At 40.9% G+C, this 24,495-nt stretch overlaps 1 protein-coding gene across 5 annotated transcripts in view; it reads left to right on the forward strand.

The window, feature by feature from the left end:
• The first annotated feature begins 23,755 nt into the window (after positions 1-23,755).
• Positions 23,756-24,495, forward strand: part of LRCH2 (leucine rich repeats and calponin homology domain containing 2) — a 146,429-nt gene continuing 145,689 nt past the window's right edge. For 3 of the 5 annotated variants that reach the window (XM_060182742.1, XM_060182744.1, XM_060182743.1), the window contains exon 1: positions 23,756-24,156. In XM_060182742.1, coding sequence (XP_060038725.1) covers positions 23,808-24,156 — 349 coding nt within the window. In that variant the 5' untranslated portion in view covers positions 23,756-23,807. The remainder of the gene's footprint in view (positions 24,157-24,495) is intronic. The other 2 variants (XM_007533266.3, XM_016192649.2) reach the window with 1 other exon arrangement.

The following is a 24,495-nucleotide window of genomic DNA, read 5'->3' on the forward strand; positions in this document are numbered from 1 at the left end:
AGAAGCATCCTATAGCACAGCTATATACAAGATACTGGATACTGTACAGCAAACCATAACAAAAGGACTTTTCAAAGTTAACCCAATTACCAAATAATGTGATGATAACATTAACTATCGATTGTCTTTTTGAACCCTAAGACAGCAGGAACCTCACATCTCCACTATAGAGCCCCTACTTCCCCCAGTCCTGGAACCCTTGGATAGGGCCACTTTCCCGTATGCGTCTCCCAATCCAAACCAAATAGTATTGCATCCGCTGATCACATCCCAAACAACACAACAATTGCCACCTCAACATGCTTCACCTCAGACTGTGTCCAGAGACTTCATGTGTGGAATGACAACCCTTCAGCTTCATTACTGAGGTGAGACCTTTCCTTTTATAGTACACTCTAATTTCATCTGAGGTAGTTCACTTTCTAACAAAGTCCCATAACCTAGATACACACCAGTCTCTGTGAGAGAGAGCTTATGTTCACACGTATCCATAAACTACTGCAAAATATATACCTGAAAGCAGAAGTACATCAGAGTTTGCAGTGAGTACCTCCCTAACACTTCCTCTCCACTATTCCTAGCCTGGGTTCCGTGATTGCTCAACAAATTGTTTGGCTTTGTATGTTACCTCTCTTTTCAATCACCAGGTTCCAGATGCCACCAGGCTTCCCTGGATTGAAGACCTCACCAATGTGTCCTGGATCCCTGCTTCCCCAGAGACACACCTTACTAGGGAAAGAGAGAGGCAGACTGGGAGTATGGACCGACCAGTCAACGCCCATGCTCAGCGGGGAAGCAATTACAGAAGCCAGACCTTCTACCTTCTGCAACCCTCAATGACCCTGGGTCCATGCTCCCAGAGGGCTAGAGAATGGGAAAGCTATCATGGGAGGGGGTGGTATATGGAAATTGGGTAATGGGAATTGTGTGGAGTTGTACCCCTCCTACCTTATGTTTTTGTTCATTAATCCTTTCTTGAATAAAAAAATTTTTTAAAAAAGAAGTTACCATGTTGAGCTTCACACTCAGTATTAAGATTCTTACATCATTCCTAAAAGAGAATCTTCTGGGAGTCAGGCAGTGGCGAAATGGGTTAATCACACATGGTGCAGAGTCCAAAGACCTGCTTAAGGATCATGGTTGGAGCCCCTGGCTCCCCACCTGCAGGGGAGTTGCTTCACAGTCAGTGAAGCAGGTCTGCAGGTGTCTGTCTTTCCCCCTCTCTGTCTTCCCCTCCTCTCTCCATTTCTCTCTGTCCTATCCAACAACAATGACATCAATAACCACAACAATGTTAAACAACAAAGGCAACAAAAGGGAAAATAAATATAAAAAAGAATTTAAAAAAAGAGAATCTTCTATCCTTTCTATGTTAACACGCCCAGTGATAGAGAATTTTCTCTTTCAAGACAATTACTATTACTGTCTATCCATATATAATTGTTTAAATTTTTTTTCTCATGTTATCATTTTCCTACTATACTTTTTACCCATGAAATTTTGCCCTTCTGACCAACACAATGAATCTTTTCCTTTCTGAACATCTCAGTTTTAAGTTTTTAATTTTTATCAGTGATTTAATATTGATTTTCATGATTATAAGATTACATGGGTATAGTTCTCCAGCAAACCTCATCACAAAATTGTTGTGTCCCACACCTCTCTCCCTACAACCTCCAGAGATCTCACAAAGTCTAAGAAACAATTTGACTGGTGTGTTTGCTTGTTTTTTATTATTGTTTTGTTGTTGTTGTTGTTGTTGTTCTCAGGGTTATTGCTGGGGCTTGGTACCTGCACTAAGAAATCACTGCTCTGGGAGTCAGGCGGTAACGCAGAGGGTTAATCGCTCGTGGCACAAAGCACAAGAACCATAGTAAGGATCCCAGTTCCAGCCCCCAGATCTCCACCTGCAGGGGAGTCGCTTCACAGGCAGTGAAGCAGGTCTGTAGGTGTTTCTCTCTCCCCCTCTCTACCTTCCCCTTCCTCTCTCCATTTCTCTCTGTCCTGTCCAACAACGATGACATCAATAACAACAATAAAAACAAGGACAACAAAAGGAAATATATATATGAATTCACTGCTCTCTGCAGCCATTTTTTCCCTATTTTTTTTTCTCTTTTATCTGATGGCACAAGGAATACTTGAGAGGGGGCGGGGGAGATAGAGAGTGAAGCCCCGCCACCTGCTCTACTGCTCTTGAAACATCCCTACTGCGGGTGGGAAAACAGGGCTTGGACCCTGGTCCTTGTTCATGGCGATATGTCCCCTTAACCCTGTATGTCACCATCTGCCCCTTGGTTGCTCTTTTTTTTTTTTTTTTTTTTTTGCTCTTTTTTTATTTACAAGTTCATGGTCAGTTATTCATTTTCCACATATGAGTGAAACCAACTGATAGTCACCTCCAATTCAATCCACTTTCCCCCCAAAAGATATATTAGCTTTTTAAATAGCAGGGTAGTATTTCACTGAACAAATATATGCACCATAGCTTCTTAATCTAGTTTTCTTGTTAATAAGCATTTAGGTTGCTTCCACATCTTGATTTTGTGAGCAACACAAAATTAATCTTTTCCTTTTTCACTGTAAGAACCCTCACAGGTACTTGAAGGTCATTATTATTCACTTTCTAAATTATTAGGTTTTAAGCTTTAATATGCAACAGAATTGCCTAAGGGAGCATATTTAAAATGTAGATTTCCTGGTCTCATACTGAGACTAAATCTGTATGTTTAGTGTGGCTTTCAGGAACCTGAAATCTTAACAAGTACCAGAAAGTTCTTATGCAATTAGATTAATTTATTGACTATATATCCAGAAACACTGATTGGACAACCATATTTGTAAATATTCTCAGTAAATAAATAAAATAAAGTTTTTTTTAATGAAATTGTCCATTCCATCTTTTTGGAATAACTCCCTGATGTTTCTCAGAACCACTTCACCCTGCCTCCAGTCCATGTTGTTCAGATAATCTGGCCCAAGTGTGAGCTCTGTGGGTGGCCGTGTGATTCAGCATAGTCTATCTCCTTCATAATAATTCTTGGCTCAGGAATAGTCATGTGATTCAAGAAAATCCTGTGATACTTAGCCCAAATAATTTTACTAAACTGGGCAAAGTTAAGTGCAGGCTTCCCTGCCCCCACACCCCAAGGTTACTAAAATTTATAGAATAAAAATCTCAAACCAACAGGACCTACCATGTCGAATTAGCCAGTCAAAGAACGTAGACAGTATAGAGGAGAGTAAAGCCAAATGACGGAGTCATTTCACTCTTGAAGAGAAAAATCTGTTCCCCTGGATCCAATCGTGCCTGAAGCTAATATATCCCATGGACCTTTTAGTTATGTGAGCCAACAAATACTTTTTTTGCTTAAAAATAAATTGTACACAATTTTGTCACTGATATTTAGTTGACTTGTCACATTATTGACTGTAATTTTGTTGTTAACAAAAACTTATTAGTGCAGGAGTGAATTACAGGGAATAAGTGACTTAAAGGTCACAGATAAATAAGAGAGAGAGAAGTGGATGGGCTGATGACATATTCTAAAGATAAGTCGAAGTACATAGCACTCCCACCAAAGGTAGCACACAAACTTCTCGGTAACTCCAGTCCCTTTTCTCACAGCTCCAAATTCCCACTGCCAATCATTTGTAAGAGAAACAGTTTGCTGTCACCTTTTGAGCCTTTCCTTGAAGTTAGAAAATTAACAACTTGTCCTGCTTCGTTTCTAGAAAGCTGATAAACCAACCTAGTGTAGATATAAAAATCTCCCCCACTCTACCAATACCTTTGACAGAAGGTTAATTATTGAAGGCAAAAATGATTATTTTCGAGATAAAACCTTCTCCTAGGGAGTATATGGTATGTGGCGAGGACAAAATTGAAATCTTCACACCTTATTTTTGCTTGGGTATTTTTGTGTGTTTGTTTTTGCTTTTTGCCACCAATGTTCTTGCTGGGGTTCAATGCCCACATAACTCCTCTACTCTCAGTAGTTATGTTTTTTCTTTTCTTTTTCTGATAGAGATCAAACAGAGATAAAGAGACAAATGCTCTACCACTTGTGAAGCTTCAGTCCCCTTCAAGTGGGGAATGAGGGCTTGAACCTAGGTCCTCAAACATGGTGACGTGTGTGTCCTCCTGTATGCAACATTACTACAACTCTTTTTTTATGCCTTTTATAGTGCCCCCTTTTGGAAGCCCTCCCAACTGATCCTTTTCTCTTCCCCAAGTCTTCTACATTAATGAAGCTGTTTAAGATCTTGTCTAGGGACCACATGGAGAGGAATGTCTAAGACTCTTTCATTAATACAGGGTTAATCATGTAATTTTACATAACTGTTTTTCATATTAATTTCCACTGTGCCTATTTGATTATTTGCCTAGCCTTTGGAGAACTCAGAGGGTACAGGATGGTTTCTTTTTTTCCAGTTCAGCAATCTGCTGCCTATCCTTTTAACTCACAACAAACAATGCTGAGCATTCTGTCTATTTTTTGCCTTTGAGATAACAGAAAACTTCTCTGCCATTTTATATGGTGTCATAATTGAACCCAAGACCTTATATATGGAAGCCATGTGCTCCATCACTGAACAACCCCCACTGCTTGCCCCAAGAATCATCATTCTTCAATCAGCTCCTCCTATTCCAACCACCGCCATGTAAGAAGGAGGTGGAATCTTGAAGTGTTTCTTTGGAATAAAAATTTCATCTAAGCCTACTAAGGGCACCTTGGCATATTTGTGGAATATGATCTAAAACTCTAAAAATAGCTATGAGCAAAATTCTCGCACATACATACAATCTGAATAGGTCTGGTAAAATGCTTTCAAGTCCATAAAAGTGTCATAGAATGTAATGAATTGGCTTTACACGCTTCAGGACACACGGTTTGCAGATTAGCACTTTCTGCTTTGACACTCAGGCTCTGTGCCCTCTACTCCAAACAACAGGAAAAATTTATGAGCCAGAAAACCTTTCTTGGATATGACCTTAGGGCAGTAAGTAATGGAATTTAGTTACAGGGTTGGAGTCTGAGTTTCTCCAGAAATCATTAGGGGTGGAGTGGGGGACTAAGTGGGGAGGAAAGGACAGTCACAATGAATGAAATTAGTTGTTTATATCTTAAGATGGAGCCAAGGACTCAGGGTTGAAAATAGCAAAGCCCTGGAACTTGGCATTCTGTGTGGAATAAAATGTTAGAGAAAGAATCCCAATTATAATGTGGAGAAGAGGGAGTATGTTTAGAATGTAACTTTGAGAAAAATAAGAGAGTCATTCTGCTGCAGATGTCACATTAAATGATTTCAGTGCCCTCCACATATATGTGTTTCTCAACAAGATTTTATATTATATTTGTTTATTTACTAAGGTAGGAGGACAGGGGGGAAACGAGAGAAAGAAATAGAGCTTAACTCCATCATATGTGGAGCTTCTGGTCAAACCCAAGATTTCAGGTTTCATCTTTGAGATAAAGGCTTTTACAAAAACTTCATCTTCCTGATGAGCCACTTTTTCAGCCTCAATAAATGTTTTGAAATACAGTGAATTGGAGGGAAGCCAACAATAAGAAATTGAAGTTCAAAAAAAATTTTTTTTGGATCTGTACTGAATCCTAAAGGTTGAGTAGTAACTCAGAGGAAAAGTTTGGGGAGGTTATTTCAGTGAATAGGAGCAGCATGATATGTGGTGCAAATGTAACTTAATTAAGTAAAACTTAAAGCATAGAAGGCAAAAAGAGTGAGTGATAACAGATGAGACTGAGGGAGCCGGGCGGTAGCACAGCGGGTTAAGCGCAGGTGGTGTGCAAGGACCGGCATAAGGATACTGGTTCAAGCCCCTGGCTCTCTACCTGCAGAGGAGTCACTTCACAAGTGGTGAAACAGGTGTGCAGGTGTCTGTCTTTCTCCCTCTCTGTCTTCCCCTCCTCTTTCCACTTCTCTCTGTTCTATCCAACAACAACAACATCAACAACAACTACAACAATTCTTCTTCTAGCGTTTGCCCTTCTTCCGTAGCCAGTCAACAGCGTCAGGTTGAGCCTGATGTAAAGTTTCGAGACCTCCTTTGAATCTGGAGAGGTGGCAGTCGTTGACTACAACAATAAAACAGGGCAACAAAAGGGAATAAATAAATAAATATTTTTTTAAAAGGAAAAAGAGATGAGACTGAAACTATAAACTGGAACCACATCATGAAAGGTGTATCTGTGTGCCTTGCTAAGGAAGATGGACACCACTGCTCCCAGGAATTTTTTTTCTTTACTTTTTTCAAGGTAGAAAGGGTGGAAAGAGACAAAGAAAGGAAGAGATATACCACAGCACTACTCAATGACGGGTGTAGGTTCCCTTTTGCATGGTGCTTCCATGTGGTGATCAGGGGCTTATATCTGGATCCTCTTTCACAAGCTAAAATTGTGCACACTATCTGGTGAGTTCTCTCCCAGAAACTGGACTTTCTTCTGCAAGCAAACCAGTAAATGACTGTTTAATGTTGACTTATTTCTTCTTTTATATGTTTACTTATTTCTAATTTAATTGATTTTTACTGAGAAAATGTTTTACAAGACTGTTGTTATCTCCAGGGTACAATTTCACATCTCCCCAGAAATACATGCTAATTCAACTTGCCCACTGAAAGCAAGCCATTCTTCCTCCACTGCTGAGCACTGTCCCTCTTGGCCCTAATAATCCTAATAATCCTGCCCTTCTCTTTTGTGACCCCAGATCTGCAGACATAGGCCAAAAGCTTATATATGTTTCACCCTATCATTTCTCTTGCTGTGTCTCTTAAATCCTACATTTTAGCAAGGTCATCTGGTATTCGACTTTCTCTTCCTGACTTGTTTTGTAAGTGATTGTTTGAAACAGTTGCTCTGGCTGCAGTGTGGTGAGCAGAAAGGACCAGAGGCCAGAACAGAAGCAGAGAGGCTAGTTAGAAAGTTGTTTAATAAATAGCCCAGGAGAAAGGTGACCAGGGTCTGAACACATTGGGGATGGCAAAAAAAAAAAAAAAGTGGAGTGGGAGTGGGCACTTGAGATTACTGAAGAGTTTTTTTTAAATTTTTATTTATATAAAAGAAACACTGAGTTTTGTTGCTGCTCTAATACTACACTACGTTTGACCCTGAGGTGAAAATGGTTTGTATGATGGTGGTAGAAAGAGAGAATGGGATGGTGTTATACATGTCAATATATATCAGAGAAGGTAGTTGTTGAAAAAAAATCTTTAAAATGTATCTTCTTGCTCAATTTGCAAGATTAACTATTTACTGGAGATTGGTTGTTTCACTTGCTGAGAGTTAATAATGTTTATGATTCAGACTGCTCTAGGCAATTATGCAGTAGGAATAAAGCAAGTTAGGGTCAGTCAGAGCAAGGGAAAAAGCTCCACCAGCTGTCTCTTTTTCTTCTTTCCAAAACCATGAATACTCTCCAAGCAATCCATAAAAAAGTTGCTTTCTCTGCCAGAAATCTGTTTATTTTGTAAAGAAAGAGTCCAGCCATATGGAATGCAATTGGTGGTGATATTCAGTTCAGAATGTGCAAGAACAGTAAAAAGAAATGGCTAGAATTAATGTAAAATTATTAGGGCAGTACAGAATCACAGAGAATTAAGTTAAAAATATGAAAGGCTTTTTCCCCCCTGCATCCTGAAGTTCACACATGCATGACTTCACCACTGCAAAGTGCTTTTTCATCACACACACACACACACACACACACACACACACACACACACACACACGTACGTAGAGAGAGACAAAGAGTGGAAGATATACCACAACACCATTGTTTCTTGCTATGTCACAGTACCTCCCATGTGGTGTAGGACCTTGAACCAGAGCTGCAAACATGGCAATGTGCATGCCCTATTTGGTGAGCTTTTCCCCCAGCCAAAAAAAAAAGTCATGTATTTATATATCCATTTCAAAATGAAATCATCTGAGAGAGAAATCTCAGAGTGAACCTTGGACCAGGTGTGATCTGTTGCAGCAAAGCCAATTATCCCTCAATGGGATGGTGGTGAGAGTGAGTTCAGAGGGCGTTGAAGACCCAGTATGTTATAGTATGGTATTGAGAATACTGACTTGCCACAACCAATAAACGAAGAAGAAGGCGGAGCCACGTGGGCTGTGATTAGCAGATGTCGTTAGCATACATAGCAATGCTGGAACTGGAATATCAGGAGAACTTTGGCAGAAAGGCTCTCTTGGCGCTCCTGGCTCTGTTCGTTCTAGCTCTGGCCCTTTCACTCACATTGGAACTATGGTCATTTGGGCTTCAGTCTCCGTGGGATGCATGTGCTTGGCTGAAGAATAGCCAACTAAAGATGTATGATTTATGTAGGGTGGCTGCTGCTTCAGCCTTTTTTCGCAATATGACTTAGCTTTGTTTAAGAACCAAATAAAACTGCTGTTCTTAACCATCCCCAAATGCCCAGAGAGCCTTTTGTTTATTCTATAGTAGAGGAGGATTTAAGTAGTTGGTGTGACTGGTGAACAGATAGACACCTATTATGGGGAGAAAAGAAATTGTGCTTGTGTGACCGTGTGACCACTGTCCTGTAAATCATTGCTTCCCTAGAAAAAATGATGAAAAGTGAATCTTACATTAAAAAAAGACAAAATAAATATCAGATTATGAAATTAGTTCATCACAGAATACATCTACACAAAACACACCAATGAATACGAACTTAGAATCTATTTTAAAAACTGATTGATTTATTAACATGAGAGAGAGAAAAAGAGAATCAGAGCATCACTCTGACATACACAAATGCCTGGGATTGGATTTGGGTGGGACCTCATATTCTGAAGTTCAACACCAATCACTTTGCCATGTTCTGGACTGAGGACTTCTCAATACTGAAAATCAGTCAGGAAGAATTTTATAATACATTATCCTTGAATAAGGATAGTAAGGGAAAAAAAACCAAACTTAGATTTCATAAATGTGGTTATGTAACTCTTTTAAACTATGCACTTGTCCTTTAAAGAGAATTTAGTGCAACTTTCTCAAAACCAGCACTTTTCTTCAAATCATGTGGAAATAACCCTTTTCCAGATAGTTGCTGACACATGGGTACTGTCTCACATCATCCCTGACAGGTGTCTACACACCACTCCTACCAAGAATTTATATTCGTCTTTGCCACTGTGCACTGAATTTCTAGCATCCTCCCTATCACCTCTTACTTCCCTCTCCCCTTGTGATTATTCTTAAATATGAGTTTGAAAAGAGACTTAAATGTCAAACTAACAGTAGGTATCAATCAAACGTCAAGGAAACAAGGAATAGAACAAGAAATTTGAAGGATATAAATGTCTAAGCTGTCTCCAAGTCCTTTTGAGTACTCCTGTAAAATGTCTTGATTTTTATCCCTAAACATCTCTAATGCCACTCGTAAACTACAATAAATTAATCTATTCCAGTTTTACTTTGCTTAAAATCATTAGGTGTAAAGATGCCAGACCCCTTAGAGAAATTTGCCTAATGAGACCAATCTAATCACCTCTTTCTAATCTGAAAACCTTTTGTAACCTAGTGCTCTCTTACCTATGCAAGTTTAATTCTCATTTTCTCCAACATGTCCCCTTTGCTTTGGTCAGGAAAAATGTACTGTCCCTGAAACACTGATTGCTTCTCTCTGTCTTTGTCCTTTCCTAGGGTGTCATATCCTTTTTTGCTTTGTCTGTCTCATTATCCTTTGAGACTAAGATCATATTCCAGTCCTTCCACAAATATTTAAATCATTCTTACCTCTCTGATTTTTCCAACACAATTATAAATGGAATCACATATTCTGTATATAATTTAACTATCAAATGATAGTTATTATATGCAAATCTTTCTTCAGCTACATTGAAAATTCGTCAGTGAATTAATCATCACCTCTTATCCAAGTTTTGTCTTATATAATAATTATTTGCGCCCTAAGAACATATTGATTCTTGCTCATATGTGTATATATTAGATTTAAAACAATACTTTGCTGGTTATTATTTTTTGAGAAAAAATTTCAGGAATGAACATTCTAGATGCTTCTGTTTCTATATGTATGTAAATAGAAACAAGATCAGCCAGTTCATCACACTTTGTGTTAAACTGGGAAGAAATGGTGGGGTGGAGGGATGGGAGGAGTGAGGAGTTGTCCAGCTGTCAATCAGTCCTGCTGGTTACACACAACTAAGAGAAAGAATTCATGTGTGAGTCCCAAAATGGTAAGTAAGCCAAATGTTCAGAAGAATGCTACAATTTCTAGGGAGATTTCATGGTTTCTGCTATTCCTTTTTGATATTTATTGGATAGAGACAGAAATCGAGAGCAAAGAGGAATATAGAGAGGGAGAGAGACAGAGAGACACCTGCAACACTGCTTCACTACTCTCAAAACTTTCTCCCTGCAGGTAGGGACTGAGGACTTGAACCCGAGCCCTTTTACATCATAATATATGCACTCCACCGGGTGCCCCAGTCTCTAATATTATTGATCAAATGGTTTACTTACTGTTTTTAGCTATCGTACAAACTTCTTTCCTCTCAAGTACAAGATAGAATTATAACAAAGTATGATGACTGATTAAAAAAGAGTAAATTCTGGCAGGCAAGTTGTCCCACCTGTATAATATGCCAGCTTTATCATGTGCATCATCCAGGGCAAATCTAGTCCCCACTGCATCCTGGAAGAAGCTTTGATGCTGTGGTACTTTTCCCTCTCCTTTCCTGTCTCTTTGTTTCTATTTTGGAAAGTCAGCCATAGCAGTGAAATAAAATAATAACAAAAAAAGACATCATATTTAATTCTTTGGTAAATTATTAAGTAATACTCAATATTTTAATTTTTGTATTAATCTTAAATATGCTGAAATCTTAATCTGAGATCATCTTTCTCTTCATTTTATGATTAATTTTAGTGTTTTATAGAGGCATATTTGACATAATAAATTGCATCCAATGTACAATTTGATCAGTTTTGGCATGTTGCATACATGTAATAGAATCACTATGATTAAATTACTGAATATATCCATCCTACTATGCCCCAAAGTTTCTCTATGTATTTCTTATGCCTGGGATACATGCCTATGTTATTCTACCACTCCTGGTAGACTTTTTTTCCCTTTTTAATATAAAATAGAAAAAGACAGAGAGATACCACAGCCCCTGCCATGCATCCATGGTCCAGTGTTGTGTTGGGGGCTCAAATTTGGGTTCTCATACAAGGTGATTCTTATGACTATTAAATGAGTTATCTTCTGGCCTCTTTGTACTTCACTATAATTTCTTATAAATGCCTCGACTCTCATTATGTTCCACATGAAACTACTAAATTGATTTCTGTCAGTATAAACTAGCTTGTTATTTTAGAGCTTTATGTGCATGGAAATATAAACAATGCATAGTCTTTTCCTGACTCTCTTGACTCAGCATATTTATTTTTGAGATATAACCATACCATTGTATTGTATCTGTAGTTCATTCATTTTATTACTGCTTTTCTATTGTATGGGCATAATCCAACTTGTTCATTCTTCTATGAATGAAAATTTGGTTTCTGGGAGTCAGGCAGTAGTGCGGAGGGTTAAGTGCACCTGGCGCAAAGCGCAAGGACCAGTGTAAGGATCCCGGTTCCAGCCCTGGCTCCCCACCTGCAGGGGAGTCACTTTACAGGCAGTGAAACAGATCTACAGGTGTCTGCATTTCTGTCCCCTTCTCTGTCTTCCTCTCCTCTCTCCGTTGCTCTCTGTCCTATCCAGAAACAACAACAACAATAATAACTGCAACAATGGAAAAAAAAAAGGGCAACAAAAGGGAAAATAAATAAATATCTTTTTAAAAAAAGAAAATTTGGTTTCTTTTCAGTTTGGAGACTAGCCCAAGTAAATGTGTGTTGACATTTATATTTTTTATATTTATTTATTTAATTTTCCCTTTTGTTGACCTTGTTGCTTTATTGTTGTAGTTATTGTTGTCGTCGTTGTTGGAAAGGACAGAGAGAAATGGAGAGAGGAGGGGAAGACAGAGAGGTGAAGAGAACGATAGACACCTGCAGAAATGCTTCACCGCTTGTGAAGTGACACCCTGCAGGTGGGGAGCCGGAACCAGGATTCTTATGGCAGTCCTTGCGCTTTGCGCCACATGCGCTTAACCCACTGTGCTACCGCCCGACTCCGGACATTCATATTTAAGCATTTACATGTAGTGAGTTCTTATTTCTCTTGAATAAATGCCTAGAAGTGAAGCAACTGGAGAAAATGGTGAGTGTATGTCAAGTATTTTAAGAAATTACCGTATTGTTTCCTGAAGTGGATTTTACCATTTACATTCACCACAACACTACATGAGAATTCCAGTTTTCCACATCCTTGTCAATATGATCAAACAAGTAATTGTAGTAAAACTCGAGGCTAACTGAGATCCCACAAAAATCCTAGTTGTATTTCCTCCTCAACTTGAAGCTTGAGCCCATAGACTAGTTTGGATACAACAAATGACACTAAATGTTTTAACGGCAGAAAGAATATCAATCTCGTCAGATAAAGAAGGGACTACAAAAGCTGGAAAAGGACAAGAGACTGGCTCACTTAGTGGCAACCTCTTGGTTCACTACCAGGCCTTGCCATCACCTGACACCCAAGTCAAGGAATTCTAGGATTCCCCCATAAACACGATGGGCCTAGACCTCTAAGAGACCCATTTCCACTATCACTCGTCACTTTCATCAAGAATATCACCATAAACTCTTTCAATGGACCCTCTAGGACCTTTCTCTCACTATAAAGTAGCAATATAGTGACTGCCCCATTTTCTTCTTTTTTATATAGATTTATTTTCCCTTTTTGTTGCCCTTGTTGTTGTAGTTATTGTTGTAGTTATTGATGTCGTCATTGTTGGATAGAGAGGAGGGGGAGACAGAGAGGAGGACAGAAAGATAAACACCTGCAGACCTGCTTCATCACCTGTGAAGGAACCCCCCCTGCAGGTGGGGATCCAGGGCTTAAACTGGGATCCTTATGCAGGTCCTTGTGCTTTGCGCCATGTGTGCTTAACCCGCTGTGCTACTGCCCCACCCCCTGCCCCATTTTCTAAAGGGAGACTGTCAGCCTACTCTGCCACAGGAGGAAGACTGGTCCTGAAATGATTGATGCCTAGAATGTTCCCAGCTGTGACCATGGCCTACAAGCTCAGACAACAGGGACTCAGGTTATACAGGCTCCTGTGCTAAATATAAATACATGGTCCTGAGTCAGGTTGATGTGTATGTAAACAGTTAAGTATTTATATATTTTCTTCAGGTTTGGGAGCTACTCTGTGCCCTAATGCAGCTTTCTAGCCTTATTTTCAACTTTGACTACATCTCCCCAGAAAATATTTTTGTACCTCCTTGTTAATTGTCAAGCTTAGGCAAAAATCACTAAATCATGGGCCCCAAGGAACATACCTAAAATAGACTTTATAGCTTCTTAATCACCCTAAATCTTTATTTGCACCTGCTCTGTTCCTACTTTCTGCTTCGTATTTTGTAAACATTTTGTCCTGCCTTTCAGACATCAAGTTTCAGATACTACTGTGATTCCATCCTGAACTCCATAGGCAGATGATCTCACCAATGTGTCCTGGAACCTCACCTCTCCAGAACCTTACCCAACTAGGGAAAGATAGAAACGGGCTTGGGGTATGGATCTACCTTCAAATGTCATTCCAATGGAGAAACAATTACAGAAGCCACAACTCCTACCTTCTACACTCCCAAAATAATTTTGGTCAATACTCCCAGGGGGAGATATGTTAGGGGAGGATAACTAGAGGGTGCTTAAACCAAATTTCATCAGGACCCAGAGAGAGAGGAGGAAAAAAGAAAAGACATTTGGTAGTAGCAACAGGTGTGGCTTAAAATGCCATATATGAGAACACTCTAAAAGTTTAGAATAGTGGAACTATAATATCATAAATCTACAATATCAGTAAAAGTCAATGGCCTGAATTCATCCGATTAAAAGGTACAGAGTAGGAAGGTAGGTCAGAAAACATCACTCAGTGGTCCAGGAGGTGGCACAGTTGATAAAGCACTGGATTCTCAACCATGAGTTCCTGAGTTCGATCCCCGGCAGCACATGTACCAGAGTGATGTCTGGTTCTTTCTCTCCTCCTGTCTCTCTCATGAATAAATAAATTCTTAAAAAAAAATCACTCAACCTTACGTTGTCTGCAGGAATCCCACCTAAATCAACAAGACAAACACAAACTCAAAATGAAAGTATGGAAAACTATCATATAAAGGGGCAGAAACATAAACTTTAATATAAATAAAATTTTAAAAGATAGGGATGGACATTACTTAATGCTCAGAAGATCATTCAATCAAGAGGACTTAACGATTATTAACATCTGTGCAACAATGAGAGACCTTCTAAATATGTCAAACATCTACTGAAGGAGCTACAGCAATATATTAACAACACAGTAATAGTAGGAGACTTCAATATCTCACTCTCTCAACCTGACAGATCATCTAGGCAGAGAATTAATAAAGAAACAAGGGGATTAAATAAAGATATAGAAAAACTAGAGCTATTGGCCATTTCCAGAACCATTCATCCCAAGAAATTGGAATACACATTCTATTAAATTCCACATGGGTTATTCTCAAGGATAGACCACATGTTAGGCCACAGAGACAGTGTCAACAGATTAAAGAGCACTGAAATTAACCCAGCATCTTCTCAGAACACAGTGGAATTAAATTAACACTAAACAACAAACAAAAATAGTAAAAGTCTCCAAATACGGCAACTCAACAGCATATTGCTTAACAACTATTAGGTCAAAGAGCAAATTAAGGATGTACTGTTTTGAGAATTCAATGAAAATGAAGACATATACTATCAGAATAATTGAACACACCTAAGGCAGTTCTGAGAGGGAAGTTCACAGCCATACAAACACACATTAGGAAACAAGAAAAAGCTCAAGTAAACAACTTGATTGCATACCTCAAAGACTTAGAAGAAGAGGAACAAAGGAGCCCTAAACCAGAAAGACGGAAATAACTAAAATTAAGGTAGAAATAAATAATATTGAAAATAAGAGAACTATATAACAGATCAACAAAGTAAAATGTTGGTTCTTTGAAAGAGTAAACAAAATTGACAAAACACTTATCCAGACTCACAAAAAAGGGGTGGGGGGAGAAGACACAAATAAATAGGATTGTAAATAACTAAGGAGATATCACAATCAACACCTCAGAAATCTAATGTATCATGTGAGGCTTCTATGGACAACTATATGCCACCAAGCCAAAGAAACTGGAAGAAATGGAAGAGTTCCTAAATACCTACAAATTTCCAAAATTAAACAAAGAGGAACTAGAAAATACGAACAGGCAATCACAACCAAAGAAATTGAACCAGTTGGAAGCTGGGCGGTAGCGCAGTGGGTTAAGCGCACGTGGCGCGAAGGAAAAGGACCAGCATAAGGATCCTGGTTAGAGCCTCCGGCTAGCTCCCCACCTGCAGGGGAGTTGCTTCACAGGCGGTGAAGCAGGTCTGCAGGTGTCTGTCTTTCTCTCCCCCTCTCTGTCTTCCCCTCCTCTCTCCATTGCTCTCTGTCCTATCTAACAATGACAACAATAATAACCACAACAATAAAAAACAACAAAAGGGAAAATAAATAAAAATCTAAAAAAATAATAAAAGAAATTGAAACAGTTATCAAAATTTCTATTTATAAAATGGGAATATTGACAAGACCATAGGATAAGAGGGGTACATTTCCACACAATTCCAACCCCCAGAGCTCCATATCCAATCCCCTCCCTTGATAGCTTCCTTATTCTTTAACCCTCTGAGAATATGGACCCAGGATCATTATGGGATGCAGAAGGTGGAAAGTCTGGCTTCTGTAATTACTTCCCTGCTGAACATGGGTGTTGGCAGGTCAATTCATACTCCCAGCCTGTCTCTCTCTTTCCCTAGTGGGGCAGGGATCTGGGAAGGCAGGGCTCCAGGACACATGGTAGGGTCATCTGCCCAGGGAAGTCAGGTTGGCATCATGGTATAATGTGGAACCTGGTGGCTGGAAAAGAATTAAGATATAAAGCAGAACATATTGTTGACTAATCATGAACCTAAAAGCTGGAATATTTCAGATGAAGATTTGGGGTCTCCACTTTGAAAAAAAATAGGTCTAATTTAGCTATATTCCAAGAGGCCCATGACTTTATTAGTTTTTTTTGCCTGAGCCTGATAGCTAATATGCTGGGGAGACGGTGTCATAATTGGATAAAGGGCTAGAAAGCTGGATCAGGGAAGAGAGTAGCTCCCAGATATGGGGAAAGTATATATTGTTAACTGTAAACCTCATCAATTTGATCTGGGGCTCATATTAAGCACAGAAGTCTATAGGTGACCTCTGCATCCCTGTAGGTCTGAGCTCGCATTCTGTGGTCACAGTGATGAACATACCAGGCTGCATTAATTTCAGGACCCATCTTCCTCGGATAGTAGGTAGGGTATGTTGTCCAACGTCCCTTTGGAGAATGGAACATTCCCTACCGTTACTGATCCACATTGAGGGCAAAGTAGTTACAACAGTATATTAAAAAAAATTAAAAAGATTGTTCATCATGACCAAGTTGAGTTTATCCCAAGGATGCAAGGTTGGTTTCATATATGTGAATCAGTCAACATGATGCACCACATCAATAAAAGCAAGACCAAAAACCACATGATTATATCAATAGATATAGAGAAAGTCTTTGACAAAATCCAGTATCCCTTCATGATGAAAATGCTACCAAAAATGGGAATAAAAAAATGGGAATAGATGGAAAATTCCTATTCTCCCCTGCTTCTGGCAATATAAGTCTAGCTGAATAATCACATTATAAGCTTTAGAACCATTACAGTGCTATGTTACACCTTTAGCCAGTTTGTACCTGGACCACAAAACATTACAGTAATTTAGGCATTTGGGTTCTGTCCTTGGGTACCCAAACTTTTGTTATCTTTAAGAATAATTCCAAATGAAGATTCAGGTGGAATCCCTGGAGGTACTGAGGTGCAACTTCCCTTCTTTGAGAAAATATGCCTTCTGGGAGTTCGCCCATGGGGCCACATAGACCCCTGTCTGCAAGATCTACTAAGGGTCCTTAGTTGAAGCATCCTGAGTGGGGAACGAATAGGTCTCCTTTTATTAGTTCCCTTAGCAGTTCTTTGTTCACATGTCTGTGAACCAAGTAGTCACTGACTATGCTTGCACTCTAGAGCCCTACCAGCAAAGTTAAGAGTAATCAGAGAGGCAAAAGTTGCTATGAAACTCTCCACTAAATTCTTAAAACTGGGTTGTAACGTAAACTCTATTTTTGGTAACGGTTTGCTAATGTAGTCTTAGAACAGAAAAAAAAGGGGATGGGTGGTAGCACAGTGGGTTCGAGCATGGCTCCCCACCTGTGCAGGGGGGTTCACTTCACAGGCAGTGAAGCAGGTCTGCAGGTGTCTATCTTTCTCTCCTCTGTCTTCCCCTCCTCTCTCGATTTCTCTCTGTCCTGCACAGCAACAATGACAGCAATAACAATAATAATAACAACAACAACAATGATAAACAAAGGCAACAAAAAGGGAGAAAATGGCCTCCAGGAGCAGTGGATTCCTAGTGCAGGCACCAAGCCCCAGTGATAACCCTGGAGGCAAAAAAAAAAAAACAACCAAACAAATAAAAACCAGAAAATAAGAGCTGCTTTGGTCAGAGGAAAAACTGGGGAAAAGGAAGAAAAGAAATGTAGATAGCATAATGGTTATGCATTGAGTCTCTCATCCTTGAGGTTCCAAAGTCCCAGGTTCTATCTCCCACACCACCATAAGCCAGAGCTGAGCAGTGCTGTGGCAAAAAAGTAATAATAATGTTATTATCCAAATGAAAATGTAAAAATAAAATTGAGAAAATTTAAAATAATAATACAAATTTCAGTAATGAAATGATAAAATGATTAGGAATTAATTAAAAATGTTATAAAACATTGTGCCAGTAAATCTTAAACATTCTGCATGAGCTCTGAGTCTCAAGAGAAAGGAAATCATTTTTCCAATATGGGCACAAAGGGCATCTGAGACCACGTGGTAGGTAGTCATGGTAACTGTAAACAAATATGGCACCCAGAGACCACACACATGGTTGAAGGTCAAAACCAAGATAGCAGGAGTCGGGCTGTAGCGCAGCGGGTTAAGCGCAGGTGGCACAAGGACCGGCATAAGGATCCCGGTTCGAACCCCAGCTCCCCACCTGCAGGGGCGTCGCTTCACAGGCGGTGAAGCAGGTCTGCAGGTGTCTATCTTTCTCTCCTCCTCCTCTCTGTCTTGCCCTCCTCTCTCCATTTCTCTCTGTCCTATCCAACGACAACAACAATAAAACAACAAGGGCAACAAAAGGGAATAAATAAATAAAATAAAATATTTAAAAAAAAAAACCAAGATAGCACCACATGACAATGTGGTCCACATGGAGGCAGAGATGGGACCATGGCCATGTGATTAAAAATACATTTGAAAAAAGAAAAACTCAGGACTTACTTGGTTAAGTCTCTTGGATAAGTAAGACTCAGGTGTCCAGCCACAAGAAAAAATGCAGTTAAAGTTCATGATCTTAGAGGTTAGAATACTCAGGAAAACGTTACAAGCTTTGAAAGGAAGAGAAGACCCAGCTGAGAAATAAAACTGGAAAAAAAAAAAAAACTGCTTCTAGGGAGTCAGGCGGTAGCGCAGCAGGTTAAGCGCAGTTGGCACACAGCACAAGAACCAGTGTAAGGGTCCTGGTTTGAGCCCCTGGCTCCCCACCTGCAGGTGAGTTGCTTCACAGGCTGTGAAGCAGGTCTGCAGGTGTCTTTCTCTCACCCTCTCTGTCTTCTCCTCCTCTCTCCATTTCTCTCTGTCCTATCTAACCACGACGACATCAATAACAACAATAATAACCACAACAACAATAAAAAACAAGGACAACAAAAGGGAAGATAAATAAATATAAATTTTTTTTAAAAAACCTGCTTCTGTGACCAGTCAGGGGGCTTAGGAAGCGCCTCTCCCTGTGCTGGTACCTGCAGGCTGAGAGTTGTAGTTAACAGGCAGAAAAGTTTCAGATCTTCTCTAGGCCATCAGCTGCTTGCCCTTCTGTGGAGATGTGGAAGGTTCGATAATTGAAATCGCCTATTGAAAGCCTTTTAACTAAGGGGGCTGAAGAAGCAGCTGGGAAAAGAGTTGGGCGTTGGCGCAGTGGGTTAAGTGCATGTGGCGCGAAGCGCAAGGACCTTGACCAGTGTAAGGATCCGGGTTAGAGCTCTTGGCAAGGACCAGTGTAAGGATCCTGGTTTGAGCCGCTGGCTCCCCAACTGAAAGGGAGTCGTTTCACAGGCAGTGAAGCGGGTCTGCAGATGTCTTTCTCTCCCTCTCTCTGTCTTCCCATTGAACATAGGCGTTGGCAGATCGTTCCATACTCCCAGCCTCTCTCTCTCTTTCACTAGCAGAGCTCTAGGACACATTGGTGGGGTTATCTGTTGACCAATCATGGACCTAAGGGCTAGAATAATGCAGATGAAGAGTTGGGGGGGTCCTCTATTTTGTAGATAGCTAGTAGGCATATTTTAGTTATATTCCAAAGGGCCTGTGGCTATACTAGCCTTTATTTTTCTTTTTCTTCCCCCCCCAAGCCTGAAATCTGATATGCCAGTGGATCCAAGTTATTGTCTGAGGAGATGATGTCATGGCTGGGAAAAGGACCAGAAAGTTGGATCAGGGAAGAGAGTAGCTCCCTAATATGGGAAAGGTGTATAAATATTGTTGAGTGTAAACCCCATCGATTTGATGTGATCTGGGGCCCATATTCAGCTTAGGAGCCTATGTGACTTCTGCATCCCTGTAGATGTGAGCTCACATTCTGTGGTCCTGAGTAGGAACATTCCAAGCTACCCCAATATCGACCCATCTTCCTCAGGTGTAGCATAGAGTATGTTGTCCATCCTCCCTTCAGAGGATAGAACATTCTCTACCATTGTTGATCCAAGTTGAGGGCAAGGTCCTATGGGAGCCCACAAAGGGGTCTATTTTGTTGTTCCTGATAGAGATACTGGCAATATTGGGGGGAGGGATTTATTTGAGGTTTAGGCCCATCAAGTCTGTTTGGGAATCTCAGGATTCCCTGAATAGGGCCCCAGCTGATGGAATGGCCTGATAGTGACTAAAGAGTCATTGTTAAAGTATGCCAGTCTCTTGCCCTTATTCAGCTTTTGCAGTCCTTGCTTTGATAAGGTTAGCTTTGGAGTGAGTGAGAGAACTGTAATAGGTTTTTTTCTAAGGGGCTCATGACTTTACTAGTTTTTGCCTGAGCCTGACATCTAGTAATGTTCAGCTTCACTGGGGGTAGGATGGGGTGTAACACAGACCTTTGGTGGTGGGAATGGTGTTAATGTATATTCCTATTAACTTATAGTCTCACAAATCACTATTTAATTAATATAAAAGGGGAAATGGAACTCATAAGTCCTAATATAGTTTTTTACAACGTTTTTTAAATACTGTGCTTGTTTATTTATTATTGGCTAGAGACAGGAATTGAGAAGGGAGGGGGAGGGAGAGAGGGAGAGAGACACCTGCAACTCCACCACTTGTGAAGCTTCTCCCCTGCAGGTGGGAACCAGGGGCTTAAACCTGGGTCCTTGCACACTGTAATGTGTGTGCTTAACCAGGTGTGCCAAGCCTTCCCACACCCCCCTTTTTGATAGGAGAAAGAGAAATTGAGAGGGGAGGGGGGAGATAGAGAGGAGAAAAATACTTGCAGACCTGCTTCACCACTTGTGCACCACTTGATTATAGAATGCAAGCTTAGACCTAAAAGGATACAGAGGTTACATAGGCACCTGTGCTGGATATGGACCCCAGATCAAATCAATGGGGCTTACAGTTAATAATATTTATATACTTTCCCCATATTTGGGAGCTACTCTGTGCCCTGATTCAGCTTTCTAGTTTTTTTTTTTTTTTTGCAACTATGACACCATCTCCCCAGACAATAACTTGGGTCCACCTGCATGTTAGGTAGCCATTTTTTTGAGATAGAGGAAGAGAGAAACAAAGAGATTAGTTACATGCAACACCCCTCAACCACTTCTGATGTTCCCTCTGTGGGTGTGGACTTGGGGCTTAAACTCAGGTCTTGCAAATCGTGATGTGTGATTTGTACCAGGTGAGCCATTACCCAGTCTCTCAGGTCACTTTTATGAGTATTACATGTATATTAAGGCAACAATGTTTAAGTTGATGTTTTCTTCCAAACTGTTCACATCTTTTAAAAAAAAAATTTTATTTATAAAATGGAAACACCGACAAGACCATAGAATAAGAGGGGTAAAGTTCCACACAATTTCCACCACAAGAACTCCCTATCCCATCCTTCCCCTGACAGCTTTCCTGTTCTTTATCCCTCTGGGAGTATGGACCCAGGATCATTATGGGGTGCAGAAGTTGTAAGGTCCGGCTTATGTTCAGTGGGGTCGTCTGCCCAGGGAAGTCCAGTTGGCATCATGGTATCATGGTATCATGGTATCATTTGGAACCTGGTGGCTGAGAAAAGAGTTAATATATAAATCTGAACAAATTTTTGACTAACCATGAACCTAAAGGCTGGAATATTGCAGATGAATATTTGGAGTTTCCATTTTGGAAAAAGCTAGTAGGTCTAATATAGGTATATTCCAAGGGGCCCATAACTTTAACAATATTTATACAATTTTCCCATCGATTTGATCTGGTGCCCATATTCAGCACAAGAGCCTATGTAACCTCTGCATCCCTTTAGGTCTGAGCTCACATTCTGTGGTCATGAGTAGGAACATTCTAGGTTGCACCAATTTCAGGACCCATCTTCCTCTGGTGGTAGGTAGAGTATGTTATCAAAATTACCTTCAGAGAATGGAATAGTCTCTACCATTATTGATCTACATTGAAGGCAAAGTCATAAGGGGGCCCCCAAAGGGATCCATTATGTTATTCCTGATAAGATGCCCAGTGACAGTGGAGAGAGGGCCTAGCATGTCTGTGTGGGAATTTGAGGACGCCCCAACTAGGGCCCCAGACTTTTCACATCTTCTTAAGCTAACTAAACAAAGAGGTCATTGTTTGGGGGTGAATATAATGCTGAAACAACCTATATAAGCAAATGAAAAAAATTTTTTTTTGCCACCTGGGGTTTATGCATGATTCCACCACTCCTACTGATTATCTTGGCTCCTCTCTCTCTCTCTCTCTCTCTCTCTCTCTCTCTCTCTCTCTCTCACACACACACACACACACACACACAGAGGATGAGACTCAGAGAGGGAGAGGGAGATAGAGAAAAATACTATTCCAGCACCGTTCTCACAGAATCTGGAAGACTGGTTAGTTATTTTCCTCTCTCCCCCTTTAGTCTGCAATAAGCAGCACCAACTTAACTATTGATCATCTTGTGAAATGTCCAGAAATCTCTAAATTACTTCACCTTCATTATTATGCAAATTAGAGGCAAACAGGAATGAACAGGGATTTGTTTCAAGCTATACTGAAACAATATCAGCAGTGGCCTGGATGATTGGATTCAGGTCCTATATTTTCCTCTGTATTCCACACATAAGTGAAATGATCTGACAGTTATTTACCTCCTTGGTTGTCTTAACCACCCCCAGTTCCATCTATTTTGAAGTACCATACTTTTAAAAGATGCATTTATTTCTCATGTGATAGAATGAGAAACCAAAGTACCACACATGCATATGTGACCCCAGAAATCAAACAGGGAACTTCAGGCATGAAAATCCTGAAGTCAGCTAGATGAAATATTTCTTCTGATCACTGAAGATCATAGCATTCTTGTAATCCAATAAATTATTTTACAAGATAGCAAATATTATTGTTGACCATCTACTAAAATAAGTCATTTCGTAATCTTTGCTTCAACTAATAAATTCAGTTTTCTTTCTCCACTTGATTATGGAAGTTCTCAATTACTGATCTGCAATGTAAGAGCAATGAGATATAAAGCAGAGTGTTTCTTTCACCAGTCATACTGACATGATGAGAAGAAATTTGAGATATTTGAGATATTTTGGAGATGTGGGCAAAACTTCAAAGAGCTATTAAACAGACGCAGAGAACTTTTCTGAGTTTTGGAAGGCAGCAGTCTGGCTGAGAGTCACAGACACTGAGGCTTCCTTGAAAACATGCAAAGTATCTTTTCCTATTCTGTAATTCTAAAATCTGGATACATTCATTTAAGGTGAACACTAACTCAAGCGTGCACCAATGTTCATCGCAAATGACATATCAGTGTTTCTTTAATGTAAACACTGCTCAATATTTCTTAAAGTAGTCGAGCTACGCTTTCCACTAAGGTGGCGGATAGTCCTAAATGTTGCAGATCCCTTTCTTTCCTATCGAGTACATTTGCCTGTTTTGCATAACGTTGAAGATGAGGCAATGTAGAGATCTGGGGGCCATTTCGCAAAATGACCTCTAGTGAAGCCGGTGTCGCTTTGCAAGATTTTGGTACCCAAAGCAGCGGAGGTTTTAGCATCCTTCCTCTGATCCTCGGTTTCTTAAAGCAGGCGCTCATTTCTGCACATTGGAACCTCATCTCTTCAACACCTCCTCCCAGCCCGCCCCCTGGTTCCTCCCCACCCTCTACCTCGCCCCCAGCCTGCGCATGCGTTGTAAGAACCCCCTACACTCGCGGCACAAACTGAGAGTATTGTCGGGGGCTATTCTCTCTCCCAGGAACATGGCGGCGAGTCAGGGAGGAGGTGGTAACAGTGGGGGCGGCGGCTGCGGTGGAGGTGGAAGTGGCGGTGGCGGTGGCGCGGCCGGAGCGGGAGGTGGCGGAGCCGTAGGGGGAAGCGGCGGCGGCGGCGGGAGCCTAGTGGTGCCCATCCCGGTGGCGACTCTTTTCGGCCAACCGTTCCCTAACGGGCCGCAGTGGAACGCGGGGAGCCTGCAGTCTCAGCACACCGTAAGGAGCCTGGACCGGGCCCTGGAGGAGGCGGGCAACTCTGGCATCCTGAGCCTCAGTGGTAGGAAACTCAGAGACTTCCCGGGCAGTGGCTACGACCTGACGGACACCACCCAAGCAGGTGACAGGACGCTGGGGAATGGGGGGTGGGGTGGTGGTGGTGGTGCAGGGTAGCGAGGGGGAAGGGAAGCGGGGCTTTGAGGGAAGGAGGTGGGGGGAGTAGGTGGCTGCGTGGCTGCTTGTTGGACTCTGATGGTCTCGGCCGTTGCTCCAGGGCGGTGGAGACTGACTCAAGTCGGAGCTGCCTGTTCTGATTGTGAGGGGCACAGAAGGAACTAGAGGAGGGGCGGGGAGGGGCCGGGTGGAATGCAGACTGAAGGATCTGTGGAAACTGGGTGGGATGTGAGGGGTGAAAGCATTGTTGTTAAAATGACTCTCCCCAGAAAGGAGGGAGAGGGGA

Source organism: Erinaceus europaeus, chromosome X (genome assembly GCF_950295315.1).
Source record: "Erinaceus europaeus chromosome X, mEriEur2.1, whole genome shotgun sequence".
NCBI lineage: Eukaryota > Metazoa > Chordata > Mammalia > Eulipotyphla > Erinaceidae > Erinaceus > Erinaceus europaeus.